This window comes from Eptatretus burgeri, chromosome 13, assembly GCF_056783735.1.
Source record: "Eptatretus burgeri isolate ZD-2024b chromosome 13, Ebu_testis_v1, whole genome shotgun sequence".
In the NCBI taxonomy this organism is placed as follows: domain Eukaryota; kingdom Metazoa; phylum Chordata; class Myxini; order Myxiniformes; family Myxinidae; genus Eptatretus; species Eptatretus burgeri.
Window position 1 is genome coordinate 37,536,132 of NC_140973.1, and position 20,731 is coordinate 37,556,862.

Sequence of the window (20,731 nt, forward strand, 5' to 3'; positions counted from 1 at the left end):
ATATATATATATATATCCTTAAATAAAACGGCCGTGTATTCCAAAGATGCAGAAGTGTTGATTTTATCTCCAGGTCATACAGAATTCACAGTTCGAATTAATACAAATTTTTATAAAGAAGGGCATATCGTTTGTATGAGAATAGAACAATGGGGATATGATATGAATGATTTAGGGTATAACTGGTCATTTAAAATTGACCTAAAAGACCTGGAACAATTAAATTGGTCTCGTAAGGAAGAATATTATCCACTTGGTATAGAGAATGAGTTTTGTGGAGCCATGATTAGTAAACAACAAATAAAATAATTTAATACGGGTAAATATAATAATGGTTTTGCCCTAGTTTATATCATGAAAACAGAAAAAACAGGATTATATATACTAAGTAGGGAAATACAAAATTATTTAACTATGGGAAGATGGGGAGGTGTTTCGTGTCATAATATTATTTCTAATACATAAATGACGGCAAGAAGGCTTCAAGAAAATTATCATTTCTGTGTCCAAGCATACCTTCAAGAAAAGGGTATTTGGTATTTTAATAAATATGTTCTACAACATAAGAATGAGGTATTTTCAATAATAGATTGGCATTATGCTGATGTTGATAAACCGACAACTTTAGATTTAATTAGAATGTTAAATAATGAAAAAATTATAAACTTAAGAAAACGTTAGGCTCTTTTAGAAATTCAAAATAAATTTTATTGGTTTCCTATTGTAAAAAAAAATATTTTGTATACAGGAATAACAAGAAATCCTGATGAATATATGTATGATATTCTATGGGGTGTAAGTGATTCAAGGATAGTAAGGGACGAGGAAGGAGTTGAAGAAAGAGAAGGAGGAAAGGGAGAAGAGAGAGAAGGAGGAAGGAGAGGGAGGAGAGGGAGGAAAGAGCGAGAATGAATAAATATCAAAATATGGAAACCAGTGAGATTAAAAAAAGATTGGAGGTATTACAGAAAATAACTCAACCCACCGAAGAGGAAAACAAAGAATTGACAAGTCCATTTGCAATATTTTCGATAAGACTATTGTCATTGGCAAGATATTGATTTTAATTCGAGTTTTTCATTTTTTTCTTAAATAAATGGAGGAGAGAGTGAAGGCATTTCTAAGGATTTTTTATGTTTTAAAAATTAAGATTCAAATGTACATGTTGGAAACTAAAAAGGTTTTCGCACTCTGTAGGAATTTTTCTCATAAATAAATGAGTTATTGTCTCAAATGTAAAAAGAAAACTAATACTAAAAAGATTTCATATTTTAAAAGTAAAAATAACAGGGTTATACAAAAAGGTATATGTTCGGTGTGTGGTTCAAAAAAAAAATCAATTTATCTCCAAACACAAACTCGGAGGAGATATGTGAAAGTTTTTATTAGGAAGCAAATTTACAACTACTAGAATACCATGGGAATTACATCTACCAGGGTATTCTTTCTGTGGTCCAGGCACAAACTTGGATAAAAGATTAGATGAGGCAGACAATCCTAAATCATGGAGTAAGCCCATCAATAGGGTTGATGAAGTGTGCATGAGGCACGATATTGATTATGGCAATACCACAACTTTGGAAGAAAAACATGAAGCCGATAGAGAAATGTTGTATAATTTGTCTCTGATACGAAATCCAACGCTCAGAGAAAAAGTTGATCGGTTCATCGTGAAGAAGATGATCAGTGCTAAATTGAAACTTGGACTTGGAAATTCAAAAAACTTATAGGCTCTAATGATATCATTAAGGTTGAAGAGCAATTTGCTGATGAATTACATAAACCAATTTTCACAAAGTTTCAGAGAAGGAATGTTTATTCCAAGAAAGTTGATTATATCTGGCCCGCTGATTTGATTGAACTCAATAATGATAAGGAGTACAAGTATGCTTTAACCGTTATTGATTTGAGGAGTCGATATGCATGGGTTGTCCCTTTAAAAAACAAAACAGGTAATACTCTTATGATAGCCTTTCAACAGATATTTAATAAAAGTAAGAGAAAACCTAAAAAATTGTGGACTGATGAGGGAAGAGTTTTATAACAAGTCATTTATGAATTTTGTAAAAAATAAGTATTACATTGTACAGTACCTTTAATGAAGGAAAGGCCGTTGTTGTTGAACGTTTTAATCATACCTTAAAAGAGAGACTATATAAAAAATTCACCCAACTCGGTTCACAACAATGGTCATCTTTTATTCAGGATATTGTGGATAAGTATAATGACACGATTCACACGTCAACGAATATGAAACCATCAGAAACATTTACAAAATTAAAATATGAAAAAGAGATTAATGTCAGAAAACCTAAGTTCAAAGTTGGTGATATCGTAAGAATATATAGGTGGAAATCTCATTTTGAAAAGGTTACATTAAACCTTTGGCAGGTTTTGTATTTAATCCTGTTGGGTGTCCATGTCCACACACCCTCCATACCAGGGGGATCTGGTAGGGGAGCCGGTTTAGTCGCCGACACTCAACCATAGCTATGGAACACCATATCGATATTGCAGTACTCGGAAGGAAAGATTGAAACAGTAGGAGTGAAGATACGTTGTGGGATCTTCCAGGGTGATAGCCTTTCGCCCCTCCTGTATTGGCTGACCCTGGATGAGCAAGGACATGGATACACCCTAATGTCCAATAAGAAAACGTCCAAAGAGACAGAAAAGGTGACGCATCTGTGTGCTGTACATGGATGATCTAAAATCTTTGCACCAAACGACCAAAAATTAGAAGAACAACTGAAATTGGTGAAAGGGTACTTGAAGATATTCAAATGGAATTTGGCCTCAAGTGTGCCGAGTGCACATTCGTACAAGGTAAACCAACAAAAGCGGCCAACATAAAAATCGACCTAGACAAAACTGTACAGGATCTAGACCACAAAGCATTATGAAAATACTTCTGAGTTGAAGAGGGTCATCAAATATGTCGCAAACAAATGCACAAAACAATTGCTGAAGAATAAATTACATCGAACGAGGCAAATCCTCAAAATGTATCTCACCTCAAGAAACAAAATCAAAGCCATCAACAAACTAGCAATACCAGTATTCCAATACAGCTGCAGAATAATAAACTGGCCACAAATTGAAATCAACAAACTATAAATGAAAATGTTATGGTTGTGGAAATTCACAGACCACCAGTCAGGTTCCCCAGATGTCAGTTATTTTGGTAAGTGTGTGTTCCAGGTTAGAATTTCCCACCGATGTATAATGGAAATTGTTCGTGTGCCGGGCTGTACATCTTTGAGTTAGCCATTATTCTTTTTCTATCTTTAATTTCAAACAAACAGCATCTCTTCAATGACACTACTACAACCATGCCACCTCCACCACCACAACAGCATCTCAACAGCCTCGTCAATCTCCACAACACAGCAACCCTCCTCTACAAACAAAAACACCACTCCCAGAAAGCCACTCGAAGAAGGAAACAGAAATGACTGTTATTACAACAACAACAGAGGCAAGCTGATCACTCCTGGGATTTCCCCCCGCGCGCCGGGAAGGGAGGGACGAATGCCCCGGACCCGATAAAGGGCCAGGTTGGAACGCCGAGGGAGTGGAGTTGGTTGGTGGCCGAGTTGGTTGGGGGTGGAGTTGGTTGGTGGCGGAGTTGGTATGGGGAGTTCGGAGTCTGTGGGAGTTGGGAGTAGAGAGACGCCCCGTTGAGAGCCGGAGAGTTCGGAGGTGGGAGCTGAGTTCGGAGTTCGGAGTGTTGGAGTGCGGGCAGTTGGTTCGCTGGAAGGTTCGCCAGCGCAACCAGGAAGCCGGGGTCGAGACCCGTTCACTCCTCCAGCGTGTCGTTGGCTAAGCCAGGCCGCAGTGAAGGCCGGATGACCAAGGGAGCCAGTCGGAGCTCGGGGGGGTCCGGGCAAAGACACCGAGGGTCCCCAAACAAGGACCCATCGAGTCACCACGAGGGTGGCCAGGTAGCCGGCCTGGTCTCTCAGGGCCTGTTCTGGTCATCCCGGCCCTGAGTACATTAAAGGCTCACGAGCCTGTTCTTTCTTTCTTGGGTTTTGCATGAAAGTCTGTGGCGCCTTGTCCTTAAGTAGTGAATTGTGTAAGTGCATGTACATAATAAATAGACATCTGCTGTAGGCTTTTTGCTCGTGTCTTTTTCCCCATCCCACCATTCATTGCATTTCCTGTGTATAAATAAATGCATATTGTTTAAATATCAACCCGCTCGTTGCGTCCCTTTCTCCATTAACTGCCATGATGCGTTCGGGAAATGAGCTGGCTGATTATCAAGCCGATAAAACGTACATCTGGTCCGACGGGACTTGGCGATATAAAACCGCTCGGCAATCGCATACGGAACGAGCTGCTTAAGCGGCTCGTTTTCGTGCAGGCCCCATCGAGGTATAAACTCCCGGCATTTCTGTCCGCGCGAATAGTTAGGTTTATCGACAATTCGGCGATTGACCCTGTAGCGCGTGGACAGAATAGTTGGCTGGTTTATGGTGTAATAAAAACACCTGTAGCTGGGTTTTGGCGTTGATCCGGAAGCTTCGACTAGATTGCGCGTTCGGTGGGCGTGCGCGGCTGCAATTGGGCTAAGGCAGTCGTCCGCACGCCGAAAGGGCGGAAATCTATAACAAAAACAAGGAAAAGAGCAATCAGAGATTGCAGACCCTCACCAGGATTTGTTTTGTGTGTTGTGTTGTGTGGTGTTTGTGTACTGGTGTGTTCAGTAATTAATAAAAGACATAATTAGAAGTGACACTTTATAACTGTGATGAACGGGTACCAACACGTCCCGCTTTTGATCGGACACCTGACCCTGACCCATGACGTTTGTTATTATTCAATTGAATTCAGAATGGGATTAAAATAAATTAAATTCAGACCAAATGTAAGATAAAATTGATACAGTCTTGCATTAGAGTTATCAGAAGGAACCCAACTAAGCAAAAAGAAAATATGGTCATCAGGAGGAATCTGGATAGGATGCACATTTCAGCTGCTGCTCTTCTATCCTCAAACCCATCCTAGCACTGCCAAGTGAGCCTCATTCAAAAAAATAAAATAAAATATAAAAACCAAAAGCCCACCTCCAAAAATTAAATAATCCTGGCTGCCAGACCATGTCTCCGATTTAATTGAAATTTAAAACATATATTCCGCATCACTACTAGATCACAATTGTGAAGTTTCAAGTCGATGGATTAAGCAGTTCTAGAGAAAATATTGTTTTATATTTTTCTTTCATCCAATATGGCTGCCAAACCATGTAACTTATCCATTATTGCTTAACAATTTTGTACACACATGCCTTGAACATTTATGTGACGTTTACCCTCAAACTGTCCAGCTGTAATGGAGAAGAAGATTTTTATATATTTTAGGGTAAATCCAATATGGCTACCAAACAATGTAACCCATGACATCATATGTGTAAACCTTTGTTCATCATGTAAAAGCAGTCATATTTGTAATTTTGCCGTAATATGTTCAGTCAATTCAGAGAAGAAGATTTTTGAAGGTTTTATTTTATTTTATATTTTTTAAGCAATATGGCTGCCGAATCACGTGACCAATGACATCCAAAAATAATTGTGAACCATTTTATCCCTAGATGGCCCTCAAAATTTTCACACTGATCGGATGTAGCATTCTACATATGCAATTATGACGTCATAACGAAGGCACCTTAGACATCATTAAAATTTCACACTCATTCCCCATGAGGCGTACTTGCTCTGTGCCAAGTTTCATTTTATTTCCTTGGTGCAGTTTCAGAGGTACAAAGGTCCAAAGTTTTTCTGTTTCTCCAACATTGCTGCCACACCACGTGACCTATAATGTCATAATTATCATTAAAACATTCTACATGAGTAGTCACACCAATGGTGAAAATTTTGTCTCAATCTAATAAGCAGTTGCGGAGAAAAACACGAAAGTTCTGTGCGGACAGACCAATAGACAGAGACAGACAAAGACAAACAAACGGACCCAAATGCAATACCCTCTCCTTTGGTGAGGGTAACAAGGAAACTCCTCACCATCCACAAAATGTTTTACAAAAATCAGTGCATCCTGAGAATGTTGCAGCCTGATGGAACTTGACCAAGTGCAAAGAATGAAAACTGGGATTTGCTAAAAATGTGAAAATTCGACAGACTACCAAATCCAATTTCTAAGCAAACATGAAGACAGCAAGCCAGATAAGGTATTGCTAACCCAACTTGCAAAAAAACTTCCAAAAACAGGTGCAAATTGAAGATGTCATGCACCAAACTGAAACCGCAACAAATACAGCCCCAACGATTGCACAAAAAAAAGACAAAAGAAAAATACAAGAAGTTGATATACCAACAGATATGCAGTATAAAGACAACAGAGCAGAGAAATACAAAAAAAGAGCTGGACTGCTTGGGGATAAACAAAGAAGGATCACTGGAATGGCGAAGAAGAGGTCAGCTCATTTGGGACGGAGAATGAATAATCATAAATGCCCAAGATCAAGGAAACGACAAGAATGGCTTTTTAAAAAAATGGCAGGACTGAGCCAATCGGAAAAGTGTCGGTTCTGCAAGGTAGAAGCCGAAATCATGAGTCACCTCTTATCGGATGTAAAAAACTCATGTCAGAACAGCTGTACACACAGACACAACAAAGTCTGTTGAGTAATCCACTGGCACTTCTGCAGAAATTTCAATATCCTAGTTACACAAAACTCATGGAAACATGTACCAAAAGCAATCTTTGAAAACAAGGACGTAATGCTCACATACGACCTGATGACCCCATCCAGCGTGAACATAGAAAACAAAGCACTGTGACCGGACATAGGACTTGGATACAAAAAAGGCTAGAAGGGTACTCGGTAGAGCACATACCTTCGCCAGGCTGATTAGTTTACGTTTTGTATCCCACTGATCGGCCGGATCTGTATTTTGATGTGAATTAAAATTTAATTGGCTTGTTCTTGTCACCTTACCAACTTATCCAGCAAGTTTTGTCCAAATCCGTACACAACTTTTTGAGGCTATGCTATATTTAGTTTTAGACCCTTCACTCAATGGTGAAGTCACTTAAAAAAATTATTGGATTCAGATCTTCACCAAAATCTAATCAAATCTTCCTTCTTACATATCCAACCTGCCCACCAAGTTTCGTCTGAATCTGTCCACAACTTCTTGAGATAACCTGCTATATGTCGTTTTGAGTCCTATCTCTCTCAATGGGGGAGGGGGGTGGGATCGGGATTGGTTCAAAAGAAATTTGAGGGATTGGGATTGGTTAGCAGTCACGAGGCATTTAAATAGTTTGGAGGCCACGATACACAAGCTATCGGGATTGGTTAGAACTTAGAAGTTTTGAGGGATTGGGATCCTTTAGATTTTATTTTGAGGTTACGAGAGTCTCAAGGGATCAGGATCGTTTTAGACATTACAAGAGGCTCAAGGGATCGGGTGGGAAAAAGTCTTCCATGCTTTGGGAGTTTTTAGTTGCTGGTTGATGTGTGAAGCTCTGAGCAAGCTGAGTTTGTGGTTTTGCAGGTAGCTGGAGTTAACGTGTGGAGAGCATTGGTGAAGCACTGGTCATAGTTGGTGAATTATGGTTGGATCACAGTTAAATTTGCTAGCAGAAAGAGGTGTGCTGAGTTATAATCAGTTGCAAAGTTGTGTGCTTTAGCTTGTGGTGTCTGAGATTCACAGGTATGGTGGGGTCACACGTACAGTATTGGATAATTTTCAGTGTCAACATGCAATCTGTGACTTTGATGTCCCTTTGCCAGGGTAGTTTGGTGCACTCTTCAATTTTAGAAAGGTCATAAACATTGCATCTAGATTGACCCATGCAATATCATCATGTCAGTATACACCCTTTCACCACTACTTGCTGAATTGGACCACGATTAATTTTGCAATTTCGGCCAGCTTGGCTACATTAGGTGCAGCTGTGCTGTTGATGTAATGCCCCCGCACGCTGGGTTAGAATTTTGGCCAGGGTGCCGGCAAAAATTCCCTACTCTTCGTGAAAGACACCCTGCGAACTTTAGCATCCACAACCAGATTAACGTCATTCCAAGGAATGATGCACTTTTTGACATTAAGCCCTGCTTGTGAAACACCAATCGGACAGTTTATAGTCATGTTGAGAATTGAACCCACGCAGCTGTCCAGCCCAAAGGCAAGTGTACTAACTGTGCGCCATCCTGTCGGACACCCTTTGACTCACAACATGCTACCACTTCCTTCTGAATGCACTGCTGTGCCACAGCTGGATGTGGAATAACATAAGCTGCTTTTCTCAAAAAATCACTTTGCCATTTTCCATAATCCGGTATTGTGAATTTCAGCACATACATTTTTGAGTCAACAGCCATTTGTTATCTAATACATCTTCCAAGCCAGCAGCGTATATCGCCTCTTGCTCCCTGCTGCACCGGGATCTGTTTGTACTGTATAGGATACCGCAATGGAAGTACGCCCAATTATAAGTTCCTTAGAACTAACTCTCAATATCCCAAAGTAATGCAAATGCATTTTAAAACCTACTTCTTCTTTTGTATGCAGCACAAGGGTATGGGATAACAATATTGGCTGAGGGTGCAGCTGTGCTGCTGATGCAATGGCCTCTGAAGGTCAGGGCAGGAATTTGGAATTTGGTCAGGGTGCCGGCAATAGCTCGCCTACTCTTCGCCAAGGACACCGTGTGTTCTTTAACATCCACCAACTAACACCCTTCTGAGGGACACCGCGCACACATTGATGAATCACCTTTCCCATGAAACATCAGGATTACATTTTATAGTGGGCTGAGATTCGAACCCAGGCTAGACAGCTCAGAGCCGAGTGTGCGTACCTCTCGGCCATCCTGCAAGCCCTTGAAACATGTTGAACATGGTAAGTAATGCGGTTTGTGTTCACATTGTGCAAAAGTCATTTGCAAACGATTGGTATGCTGCCAACTTTTTCTGTACTCCACTGATCTGCATGCATTGATTCACAGTTATTATAGGCTAGTGTGAATTGTCTCTGTCTGGCTTTGATATTTGTCTTTGTATTCATTATGGTGCATGAGCATTGTAGGTCTCACTGTGTGGAGCATGCTGTCTTTCTGAGGTGGTAATTTGGCTTTGCCTTCTCTGATCACACCAACTAATACAAAACTAAAATACGTTCCTAAATTGTATAATTATCTGGTACATGTTTCTTGAAAGTGATGTAGCTTTTCCTTGTTTCTGTTTCAGCACAAGAGAATGAATATGATATCGATGGGTAAGCTGCACTTTCTACATTCATTTTGATTTCCTAGATGTGCCGGTCATACCGATGCATCAAGCACAAACTAATTTTTGTGATGAGAGGTTATGACTCTTGGAAATATTTTTGACAAAGGATATCATGTTTACAGTTATGTGAAACCGTCACTCCCTAAGGTAATGGCACACAACATATAGCGGTTCCTGAGCTCAATAGTTATTTCATTAGTATTAATTTTAAATCGCCCTTCCCTTGTGTGTAATGGGTTTACGGGTCAATATGTGTTGTGTGGACTTTCGGGAGGTTTTTCTGCCCCTTCTTTACTTATTTTGCGTTTTTGCACACGCACACCTCTCCATCCTTCATGCATGCACGCCAAAGATCATAACAAATAGGGCCAAGTCACTTACATATGCATGCCATTCCCTGTTGGAATTGCGTGCCATATCCAACGGACACTTCACCTCAACCTTCACCGTACTCAAACCGCCAACTCCATAACATTCATACAACCTCACAATACCTTTGTTATAATCACCACACCTTTTGAACCATAATCCAAGCTCATTTACATTCACCATTTCCACCTCAACACACATAACCGGAAGTGGTTCTCTACAAATGGCCGTGTGTGGTTCGCTGGGCCTCTTGGCTTATGAAGGCTGGTGGACCACAAGTGAAACATCGCCTGAGGAGGACTTTCTTTCCTGGCTGTTTTAAAAAATTTGGGGAGTAGAGTCTACTCTGACTTTGTTAGACAGGTTGGCTGTGCTGTTTCGCTGAACGATGTATTGTCCAAACCTCATCGATTTAATGTCATATATATATATATATATATATATATATATATATATATATATATATATATATATATATATATATATATATATATATATATTGTTTGTTTGTTTGTTTGTGTGCGTGCGTGCGTCCTCTCCACTTCTACGACACAAGCTCGATTTAAATAAACAAGTGCGAATCTTGCCCTCCTCATGAGTATCCCTATTGTACATTTTGATGGACATGTCCGTGACAGCTTGCGGTTGTACTCTCATGGGCATTGGTTGGCTTTTTCTCTGAAGTTTAGTGTATTCTTAGATGTCCTGAAATGTTTTATTATTTGAAATAGGTTGGGGATTATAAAAGTCAGTGAACGTAAATACTTAATCGTAATAAATGGTGTTTACCTTAATGAGAACACATTGGTGAGATTCTAATTAAATAGATGCGCTAAGTGGGTGGTGTTGCCTTAACGATGAAGATGTTGGAAAGACCATATTAGTTTAAGATCCCAGAGATGCCTTTTAACGAGAGTAAGACGTTTGCTGGTATTCTGAATAATTTTATGCGTTGATTTACCTGTGTATTTATCAGTATACAGTGGGAATGAGAAGAGAAATCCAGTCTTCGTGAAGGCTGGTGTCAATGTGTGTGCATCGGCGGACAGGTAGAATGATGGATAGAATGAACAGAACTTTGATCAAGACTGTGGAAAACGAGGAGAAGCTGATGTTTTAAGCATTGACCCTTCGTTGGAGCAAAAGAGTTTTAATTTCTTTTCTTTTTTAAAGAACGGAGCCCGAAACCTTTTTTGCTCCGACAAAGGGTTAACACTCAAAATGTCAGCTTCTCTTTGCTTCCCATGGTTTGCATTCTTCAATCAATGTTCTGTTGATTCCATCTACAATGGGAATGAGCATGTTGTTTTTGATATCACATCGGATTGATAGGCCAATTCGTGTTAAACCTGCATCTTCATTAACTTGTGAATTATAGTTTGGTGACCTGGCTTTACAACTGAAATGGCATTTACTAAAGGAATAATTCATGAAAATATCTTCTTGTACATACAGATGTCACACAGTATAGCATTGAAAATAGGTTTGCACAGTGTTTGGCAAGGCACACGTTTGGGAATTTCAAATTCTGGGGAACAGGCTGTGTTTATATACCCAGGCATGTTGCACCTCTAACAATTAGTGGATGAATGTCTTTTGTTTGTTTGTTTGTTTGTTGTTTTTTTCTTTTTATTTTCTTGCTTGTGACTTGTGGATCAGCTAGAGCAGAATGGAAATGGGGAAACGCCAACAGCAGAGTAAAAGTGAGAGCAAGGGAAAAGGGAGAAGGACACATGGTTGAACAAGCTGCACACAAGCTGAATGAAACACAGCAATAAGAGGAAGATCAGGAAGGGGAAGGTGAAGATGAAACAGAAAAGGAACAAACCAACCGACAGCTCACAAACAAATATAGGTGAGGGAAAGGGGGAGGGATTACAGTCACCTGGAAAAAAGGTGTGCTTGGGAATGGGGTCATTGGGGTAGGAATGATCATGAGTAAGGATTGGGAATGACCTCAGGTAGTGGTTAATATGAAGCCCTGGAGGGAAGAATGGGACTGAGCAGACAAGGGAAGTTTGTTCCAGAGGTGAGAGAAAAGGAGTTTAACAAGAAAGAGTTACTGGAAGACTGTATGCACTCTGCAGAAGCGTGGGAGGGACAGTGCCAAGAAGGGGCAGTGGGTGCAAGACCAACAAGAGCTCAAGTGAGCACAATATACGCCCGAACAAGAACGTATATACAGAATTGTGCTACTACATGGAAAACAGCATCATGGTTGCCATGGCAACCACTTTAGATGACGAACATATGTCGCGACACACCGTCTCTACAGTCTGTACCTACCTATGTACCAAATATGAAACGTGAAAGTTGAAAACTTTGGGAGTTCGAGTGCGGACAGGAACGGACGGACAGACAGACAGACAGACGGACGGACGACCGGTATCACATAATACGCCCCGATAATATAATTATATCAGGTGTATAAAAAGGAGTGGAGTACAGAGAAGCCATCAAGCTGTCTGCAATTTGTTTTTTTTTTATACACAAAGTCGAAGGCTCTTAATGGCGTGTGCGCGCGCGCGCACACACTCACACACACACACACACACACGGCCACTGAGGTTGGAGGAAGTGCCATCACATTCCAGGATACTCTGGGTATCAGCGATGTCATAACAATGGCTCTGCTTTTCTCACTGCACTCAGCAGAGATTTTCCTCCTCCCCATGGATGTCAACCAATGGGGATTGTCCATGCTCCATCCTTTAAATGTTGAACGTCAAGCAAGGAAGCAGTGTGTACCATTTTTAGTCTTTGATATGACTCGGTCGGGGTTTGAACCACAAACCTAGACTCAGAGCGGACCCTCGTACCATTACACCACGAGTCAGTTTCTTCTCTAAAGCGCTGAAACCAACAGAGTGCAAGTACAGTGCCTTCGATCAGTTATTACTCGTATACCTTGCCATCAAGCACATCCACCACTTATTGGTGGCCCGTCAATTCTCTGTCCTGACTGAGTAGAAACCTTTAATTTTCACTCTTTCCACCCATTTGGACTCTCACTCTCCTCGCACACTTCACCAACTCAGTTATTTTTCTATTCCTGTCGTTCCTTATCTATCTCTCTTAGGAAAAGTGAATTCTTGCAGAAAGTTTTCTGTGAGGCTCACTTGGCTGTGCATGGATGGGTTTGAGGTTTGAGGAGTAGCAGCTGAAACCCAAATCCTATCCAGGTTCCTCCTCATAACTCAATCTTTGCTCTTTACTTCTTCAGGTTCTTTCTTGGTCTTCCATTTCATTATAATCTCACAATTCAGCATCGACAAGGGGCACATCAAATGAATCATGAACTCTGCAGCCGACGCTCTCTCACCCATCAAGGTATTGGCGTTGTCTTCTATCAGCACACTGGCCATCAATTTTAATGCACTTGCCGCAGCACAACAGTAGGACACGGAGCTCCACTGTCTGCAATCTGCTGCAGGTTTGCTTACGTTTCGTGAGGTAACACTCCCATGGGCAAACACTAAGCTTGTGTGTGATACATAGATGGGACAGTCATGCCCTTTCATTCCTGCGGCATTCCGTTATACAGTCTTCGCCACTTTTCACTCACTTGTGCACCCGAGCAACCAGATGACTCATCACCACGCACTACGTTTGGCCACGCATCAACGCCGACCGTTGGGCAAAGTAATGTCTTCAATGTCAATGCTCCAAGATCCAAAATCATACTATCACACCACTTGGTGGCTTTTCAACACAAGGTAGGCATTTTGACAGGCTTCATGTGGATCTTGACAGTCTCCTACCACCTTCAAATGGATACCGCTATTTCCTTACTTGTTTTGACCACTTCGCGCATTGGCTGGAAGCTACACCGATAACTGACCCCACCACACCTACCATCGCCAGGGCCTTTGTCCACACCTGGATCACACATTTTGGTGTTCCATCAACCATCACTACAGATCATGATAGCCAGTTTAATCAGCTCTATTTCACGAGCTGACTCCTGCGTACCGACTTTGTGCAAACCACAGCTTACCATACAGCAGCAAATGATATGGTGGAGCCTTTCCACCACAAACTGAAGTCTTCCCTGAAAGCACATGACAACTCCATGCACTGGATGGATGTTGTACCATGCACTCTGGTCCTGCTTGGTACATGAGCTGCTCTAAAAGACGACCTTGGATGCTCCACTGCAGTGCTAGTGTATGGTGCACCGCTTCCTCTCCTCAGAGAATTGAATGAGATTACAAACGCCTCAGATGTCTTTTCTTCCACGCAAAATGTGAGAGAGTAACCGGCCTAGACACTCTGGTTCATCAGGAGATCCCAATGATTTTAGAGCTTTGTTTCCTCGGCATCAAGAAGGACAAGTTGTGAGGCAGGGGTGCCAGCCCAAAGGGGGAGTAGTACTCCATGAAGCTGCGAATGAAGGCCTTGTAGGTTGTCAGAATTTCAGATTGGCCAAGAAAAGACCTGGCACGATGAGGGATGCCCGGTCGGTGGCTGGCTTTGGTGGCCATCTTGGAAGTATGATTTGCCAAAGAAAGATCACGACTACCACCATACATACCGCCTAGCTCCATACAGCTAAAAACTGATGGTGAGGCCCAAAAGTTTGAGTGACTTAACCTCTTCCAGTGTTTTTTTCATTTTATTATTATTATTAAAAAAAATTTTGTTTCTTTTTTTGTTGAAGGAAATAGATGGGAGGGTTTGCCATATTGTCCTTTCAGAAAAACAGGATAGTGTGTGGGATTTCTCAGGGTTGAAATACATATTCTAAGTGTTGGACCAGTTCCTAATTCCATCAAGGTCTGCAGAATGGGGGGAGGCTGCTGCCTGCCTGTCTGAAGGATGAGAAATTAAATGACAGTGGGTGGAATCATCAGTGAAGATATGAGCAGGATTTTCCAAGGAATCGGAAAGATCATTGATGATCATCAGCAACCAGACTGGACCCAAGGCACTGCCTTAGGCACTCCAGCCTTGACAAGAAGAGGCGATGAAGGGATATCTCTGTAACTATCTGAGATATATTATTATTGGCTTAGCCTGGTGTTGGCTTAGTGGTTAGGGTGGCGGCTTGGGATCCAAGGGTCCTGAGTTCAAGCCTCGTTGCCCGCTGAATTACTTCACCAGGGGGTTGATTCAGCCTGCCATCCTTCCGAGGTCGGCAAAATGAGTGCCAGCTTGCTGGGATGACCGAGTCATTCGAGTATCCTGCATCGGAGTGGCAACCCGTCCAGGATTGTGCCCAATAGCCAAGGAAACTCCTTCGGCAGCACCAACGCTCTGTACAGAGTATGGTCCCAATGGATGGATGGATCTGAGATATACGTACCTTCAAAATTGGATCATCGGATGCCTTTTTTGTGTTGTTTTAATGTCCAAGCTTTCCCCAAATAGTTAAAGACTTATTGTTGGACCATAACTCATCAAAGCACATGACACAGAACCTTCCCACCTGAGATACTGCCCAGCTCCATCTAGCTAAGGACCCAGTCCCAATAAGTCCTAGAACCATTTTTTGCTGTTGAACCCCTACCCTCGTCTCTCAAGTGCTGGGTACCAAACTTTCACCTGAGGTAGCTTTGCCTCTGTAATATGGATCGACCAATTAATTTATTTATTTTTTGAAGGTTTCTTGGATAGTTTCGGTATATTCTGGCTCAAAGTTTGAGAAACTTACAATTTGTTGCAATATTTTTGAAATCGGTATCGCTTTCACTATCAAGTATACAAGACTAAACAACTTAAAAATTGGTTGGCTGGTATTACAACTCCATGGGATTACAACTTGATATTTCACTGAAGCAACTACACACTCTTAAACAACTCCAAGGGAGGTCTATGACTACCCAAAATTCTGAACCCAAATTATATTTTGGAGGGAAAATACAATGCAGTGAAGTTTGCATCAAGGCGAGAAATGGCACTGTTTAGCTCTACGCGACCAACTTTGACCTGATTTGAGATAACTGGCAAGATTTCATGGTTAAACTTTTAAGAGGTTTTGACATGTCAGCCATCAAAAAAGACGTGTAGAAAAGTAGTCCCTCGAGTTTGGAATGAAACTCATTTTTTGGCGCATTTTCACATCTCAGCCTGTGGCCTTATAAGGAAGGAATTAAAGTGAAGGTGGTGAAAAATATTAGAATTGTTAGAGATGCGGCGAGTGGATATGGGTAACGGGTTGAAAAAAAACAAACAAAAAAACAAACAAACAAGCAGTCAGAAACTGGTTCTTACGAAATCGTCAACTTGACCTCTGACCTTGTCTAATAAAATCTGTCTCCAGAGAAGGTAGCGATGCAAACCAGAAGTTTCTATGATGATTCTGTACCAAATCATCAAAAATCGAATGTTTAACCTCACTGTGACCTTGACCTTTGACCGATTTTGACCAAAATCTAATCAGCGCTAGTCATCACCCTCCTGAATCACGTGGTGTAATTTGACATTGGTAGCTTCTTCCGTTCTCGAGTTCAGCATCCTAAGCGATCACAAAAACCGAAGACAAAATTTATATCAAAGCTAAAACGAACTCGTAACGTCGACCGAAGCAAAAATGCTCCATTTCTCCACAGGAATTTACGGAATTATTTCATATTATTTTATCAACGTCATAAAACCGTAATATTCGGCCATCCACAAACAATCTTTACACCCTCCGACGGCTTAGTGAGTCGGGCATGCGATGATAAGCTTTATTGTGATGAAAAATGACTTTTAAACACCATCTTTATCGAAAACACCGTCAGCGCACACACGCAAAACCTTTATGTGACGCAATGACGCGTCTGCTCGAGCGCGCTGCACCACGTGACGAGCCGTGATGCGGCGGGTGAAATATTTTTATACAATCTTAAAACGTCTCCAAAACATCCGATTTTTACCAGAATTTCGACACTGAGTGTTAAGCCTCCGAAGACAAAATTAAAATCGAAGTTAAAACGAACTCGTAACGTCGACCGAAGCAAAAATACTCCATTTCTCCACAGGAATTTACGGAATTATTTAACATTATTTTATAACACTGAATTTTTTTAAAACAGCCGTAACTCGACAAATTAACACACAAATTCCGCCGAACTTACCTTGATCTTCCAAACTCATGCTCCGTCAACAATACTTGTGGTAACTTTTCTCGAGTTATCATGTTTTGGAAGTTTGACCTCACTGTGACCTTGACCTTTGACCGATTTTGACCAAAATCTAATCAGCGCTAGCCATCACCTTCCTGAATCACGTGGTGTAATTTGACATTGGTAGTTTCTTCCGTTCTTGAGTTATCGTGCCTACAAACAAACACACAAACAGAGGACGGAAGTCATCAATATACTTACGAAATCTTTAGATTTCGTCAGTAACAATTAAGTAGTTTTTGTTTTTTAAAATCGATTTTTGCTAAAACATTTGTCCTCCATAATTTGCTCTTCTTTTGTTTTTTTTTCATCTCTGTTAAAATCCCAAGGCAGAAACTTAACTCCTATCTCCATGAATCATGCAGGAACACTAGACTGAGTCCTTCATTCCACTGCTTAAATTATAAGGGTTGTTTGAAATCAACAAATCCAATGGTTTCCCTTGAAGGACAATAGGAAGTTATTTAAATTTTTATTTTCAAAGTTGCACAGTGCGTTGTGCTGTAATGTAACAAACTGAGTCAGAGTATGCTAATTGCTGTTATGCTTGCTGGTTCACAGTGAAACTGAAACAACAAAAGCAGGCTGTCTCTTGAGTCTTGAAGAGCTTTGCACTTCCTTTGTGGAGGCTTGGGAAAGTGTGACCTTGTACAGCTGTGAGCTCGTCGCCTACAGAACACTGCATCCCGGCAAAGTATGTCCATTTGGCGAACAGTTGTTTTTTGCCATTGGTCCATGCCATCATTCTTATCGATGCATGCTCTGACATGTACTTCTTCTTGTTGTGTTGTATCCATCTTCTTGGTTCCCTTCCAGTTCTGCCTGCGAGTGTGTGCAGCCTGCGTGGGACTGGCTGTCTTGGGCCACTATGTTCCTGGCATTATGATCAGCTACATAATTGGTGGGTGTCACAATTCATGAATTCCCAAACATGTGTTGTTTTTTTTAAACATTTCGATCAACAAGAAGTGATTATAATCCACTTGGGCTTGATTCGTTTAAAGAAGACTTTTGTGGCATTTTCCCCACTTTTTTGCTCCTTTGATCTCCAATAATTGAACAAAACGTGCGTTTGCAAACCTTTTTGCTCGAAGGCATTAATTCTATGTGTAAGAATTTGGGAAGTACTGAACCCACTTGAAATGCTGTTGCAGAACCTCACTTTTACCCATTGTTTTTTTTTTGTATACATAGTCGCGGCTCATAGAAGAGTTACTTTTTGGCAGTTCCTATATAAATGCCATACACTCACAAAATTGAAGGGTTTCTTCTTCCTCACATTGCTTTGCTTGTATTGCATTATTATTATTATTATTATTATTATTATTATTGTTATTTTTGAATACATTGTTGAGGCTCGTATGAGAGCGAACACACAACGCACAACAAGGGGGGCAGGAGAGGGAAAGACAAAACAGTGGGGAAAAGACATTAGGAGATCTATGGGGAGGGGAACACGGGGTATACAACATGGACAATAGAGGGACTTTCAGGACCTTACACGACAGGGAACTTTCGGGAAGGAAGGCAGTGAAATTGAAGGAGGTGGGTTTGGGGTGGATTAACGAGGATAGAAAAGATCGAGGTTTTGGATGGTGGAAGATAAGAGGTGGTGGTGAACGGCTGTTTTGAAGACCTGGAGGGAAGAATGGGAGTGAAGAGAATGTGGGAGTTTATTCCAAAGGTGGGACAAAAGAGGAACGAAAGAGTGAAGGTGAGCAGTGATTTGTGATTTTGGTAGTTTTACCAGAAGGGGGTTGCTGGTGGACCTTGAGCGCCCTGCAGAAATATGGGGTGGGGGGGGTGAGTATCGCAGACAGAGCAGGGGGGGGGGGCGAGACCGGAGAGGAAACTGTGGAAGACAAAGATCACCAACCTGCCTGCGGTGAGAGAGTGAGAGGCCCAAAGACAGCCTAAACGTGGGAGATACCATTGATCTGAAATGCCTTGGGTTCCACAGCGTGAAGCCGAGAAAGGTGAGAAGCAGGAGCACCAGCCCAGAGGGGAGAGCAGTACTCCATCAGGCTCTGGATGAAAGTTTTGTACGTGGTCAGGAGCTCAGGTGGGCCGAGAAGGACTTTGCACGACGGAAGATGCCAAGTCGGCGACTGGCTTTGAAGGCCAGGTTAGAAATGTGGCTTTCCCAGGAGGAAAGATCATGGCAGATAGTGACACCCAGAAGCTTGAATGAAAGGACTTCTTCAAGAGGATTGTCGCGAAGGTATATGGGGGTGGGGGGGGGGGTTCCAAACGGTCCTTTCGGAGAGACAGAGTGAGAGTGTGAGATTTGTCTGGATTGAAAGACATGTTCCACATGTTGGACCAGTTTGTAATGTTACCCAGATCTGCAGAGAGTGAAGAAGCTGCTTCTTGCCGATCTGAGGGATGGCAGATGGTACGACAGAGGGTGGAGTCATCAGCAAAGAGATAAAGAGGATTTTCTCGAGAGCCGGAGAGATCATTGATGAAAACCAGAAAAAGAGCAGGGCACAGAACGCTGCCTTGAGAAACTCCAGCTTGGACAGGAAGAGGGAATGAGAGAACTCCATTTAGGGCCATGTGTTTGCTACGACAGGAGAGGAAGTCTGTGAGCCATGAGTGGAGATTGCCTTGGATACCATAGGAAGAGAGTTTGGTGAACAGGCATCAAGTCATTGGAGAAGACGAAGGATTTAATGTGTGAAGCGATGATGGATTCCATAACCTTGATAAAGATTGGGAGAAGGCTGATTGGTCTGTAGTTACAGGGATCTGTTTTTGCACCTTTTTTATGCAGAGCAGTAATGTTTGCTGATTTCCGAAGTAGATGGCAGATGACCTTGAGCAAATGAGAGGGTGAATCGAACAGAGAGAGGGTGAGCAAGAGCAGAGGTGCAGGTCTTTAGGACACGTGGGCTGATGCCGTCTGGACCCGTTGCATAATCTGAGTCAAGGTTTGACAGAAAGCTCTCCACTTTGTCAGAGGAAAAGGACACATCGTCCAGGGACAGTTGGGTGCGACTGGATAAGGTGGGAAGAGAAAGCGATGGGTTTTGGACACAAGATTTTGATGCAAACACCGAGTTTAGGCATTCAGCCTTTTCAGGTGCAGTGTCAACGGTGCAGCCATTTCAGGTAAGGATATTTGAATAACTTGGTGAGAGTCACTGGCATGATTTTCAATTTATTGTTGAAAAGGTATGGTGGTGAAATCTTGAGCAGTGAGATATGTGAGAAATTATACATACAAATGTTTTTGTTCTTAAAGACCTTTGAATAGAAAATCATTTTCTGCTTTTAGTTTTTTTTTTTCTCTCCATCATGACTAGGAACATAGCTCAGGTTTTATTGGGCTATCTTATGGATTTTGATTGTGTGTACAGTACTCAGTGTGTTACTCTGGCCAATGGTCGTGTATCACGAACTGATGCAGAAGATGTACACGCGCATTGAACCCGTGCTCATGAAGCTGGATTACAGCATGAGAGGCCAGAGCCTGTCGCAGTCGCACCGACGTAAGTCTGCTTGTTTCCTATAATTTTCCTTCCTGCATGTTTTCCTGCCTTACTTTACTAACATGTATTTCGTGAAGACAGTCATTTGCAAGAATAATAAATTCCACAATAAATTCTGAAGGTGAAAAATTCAGGCTCGGGGAAGAGCAGCTGATGTCACAAACAGGGAAACGCTATATTCTAGGAAATCAATCCATGTGAGACAGAGGGTACACATTGACATCTAGACAAGAGAAAATGCATGCATGCATGTAAGGTATGAAAGCATTCGTGATTAATACGCAGAATAATGATGCACATTTTTGTAATACAGTACTGTATAAAAATGCATAATGATACGAAGTGTAACATATCGAAGTGAAGACGAAAAATAAAACATCAAGGAAGCAGAGTGGATGTGATGTTTCAAAAATATTCAATGCATACTGTACTTCAAGAAATGAATGTGATGTTGAAAATGCAATATGCCCATAAGTCTTTCCTCGGTTCCTTTTAAT

General features: G+C 41.5%; 1 protein-coding gene across 3 annotated transcripts in view; it reads left to right on the forward strand.

The window, feature by feature from the left end:
* The window catches only part of LOC147014247 (reticulophagy regulator 2-like), a 63,571-nt gene that overhangs the window by 36,332 nt on the left and 6,508 nt on the right, over nucleotides 1-20,731 (forward strand). For 2 of the 3 annotated variants that reach the window (XM_085852028.1, XM_085852029.1), the window contains exons 3-5: nucleotides 17,302-17,434; nucleotides 17,557-17,641; nucleotides 20,103-20,234. In XM_085852028.1, coding sequence (XP_085708154.1) covers nucleotides 17,302-17,434; nucleotides 17,557-17,641; nucleotides 20,103-20,234 — 350 coding nt within the window. Of the gene's footprint in view, nucleotides 1-9,220; nucleotides 9,249-17,301; nucleotides 17,435-17,556; nucleotides 17,642-20,102; nucleotides 20,235-20,731 lie in introns of all 3 variants that reach the window. The other variant, XM_085852027.1, reaches the window with a different exon arrangement.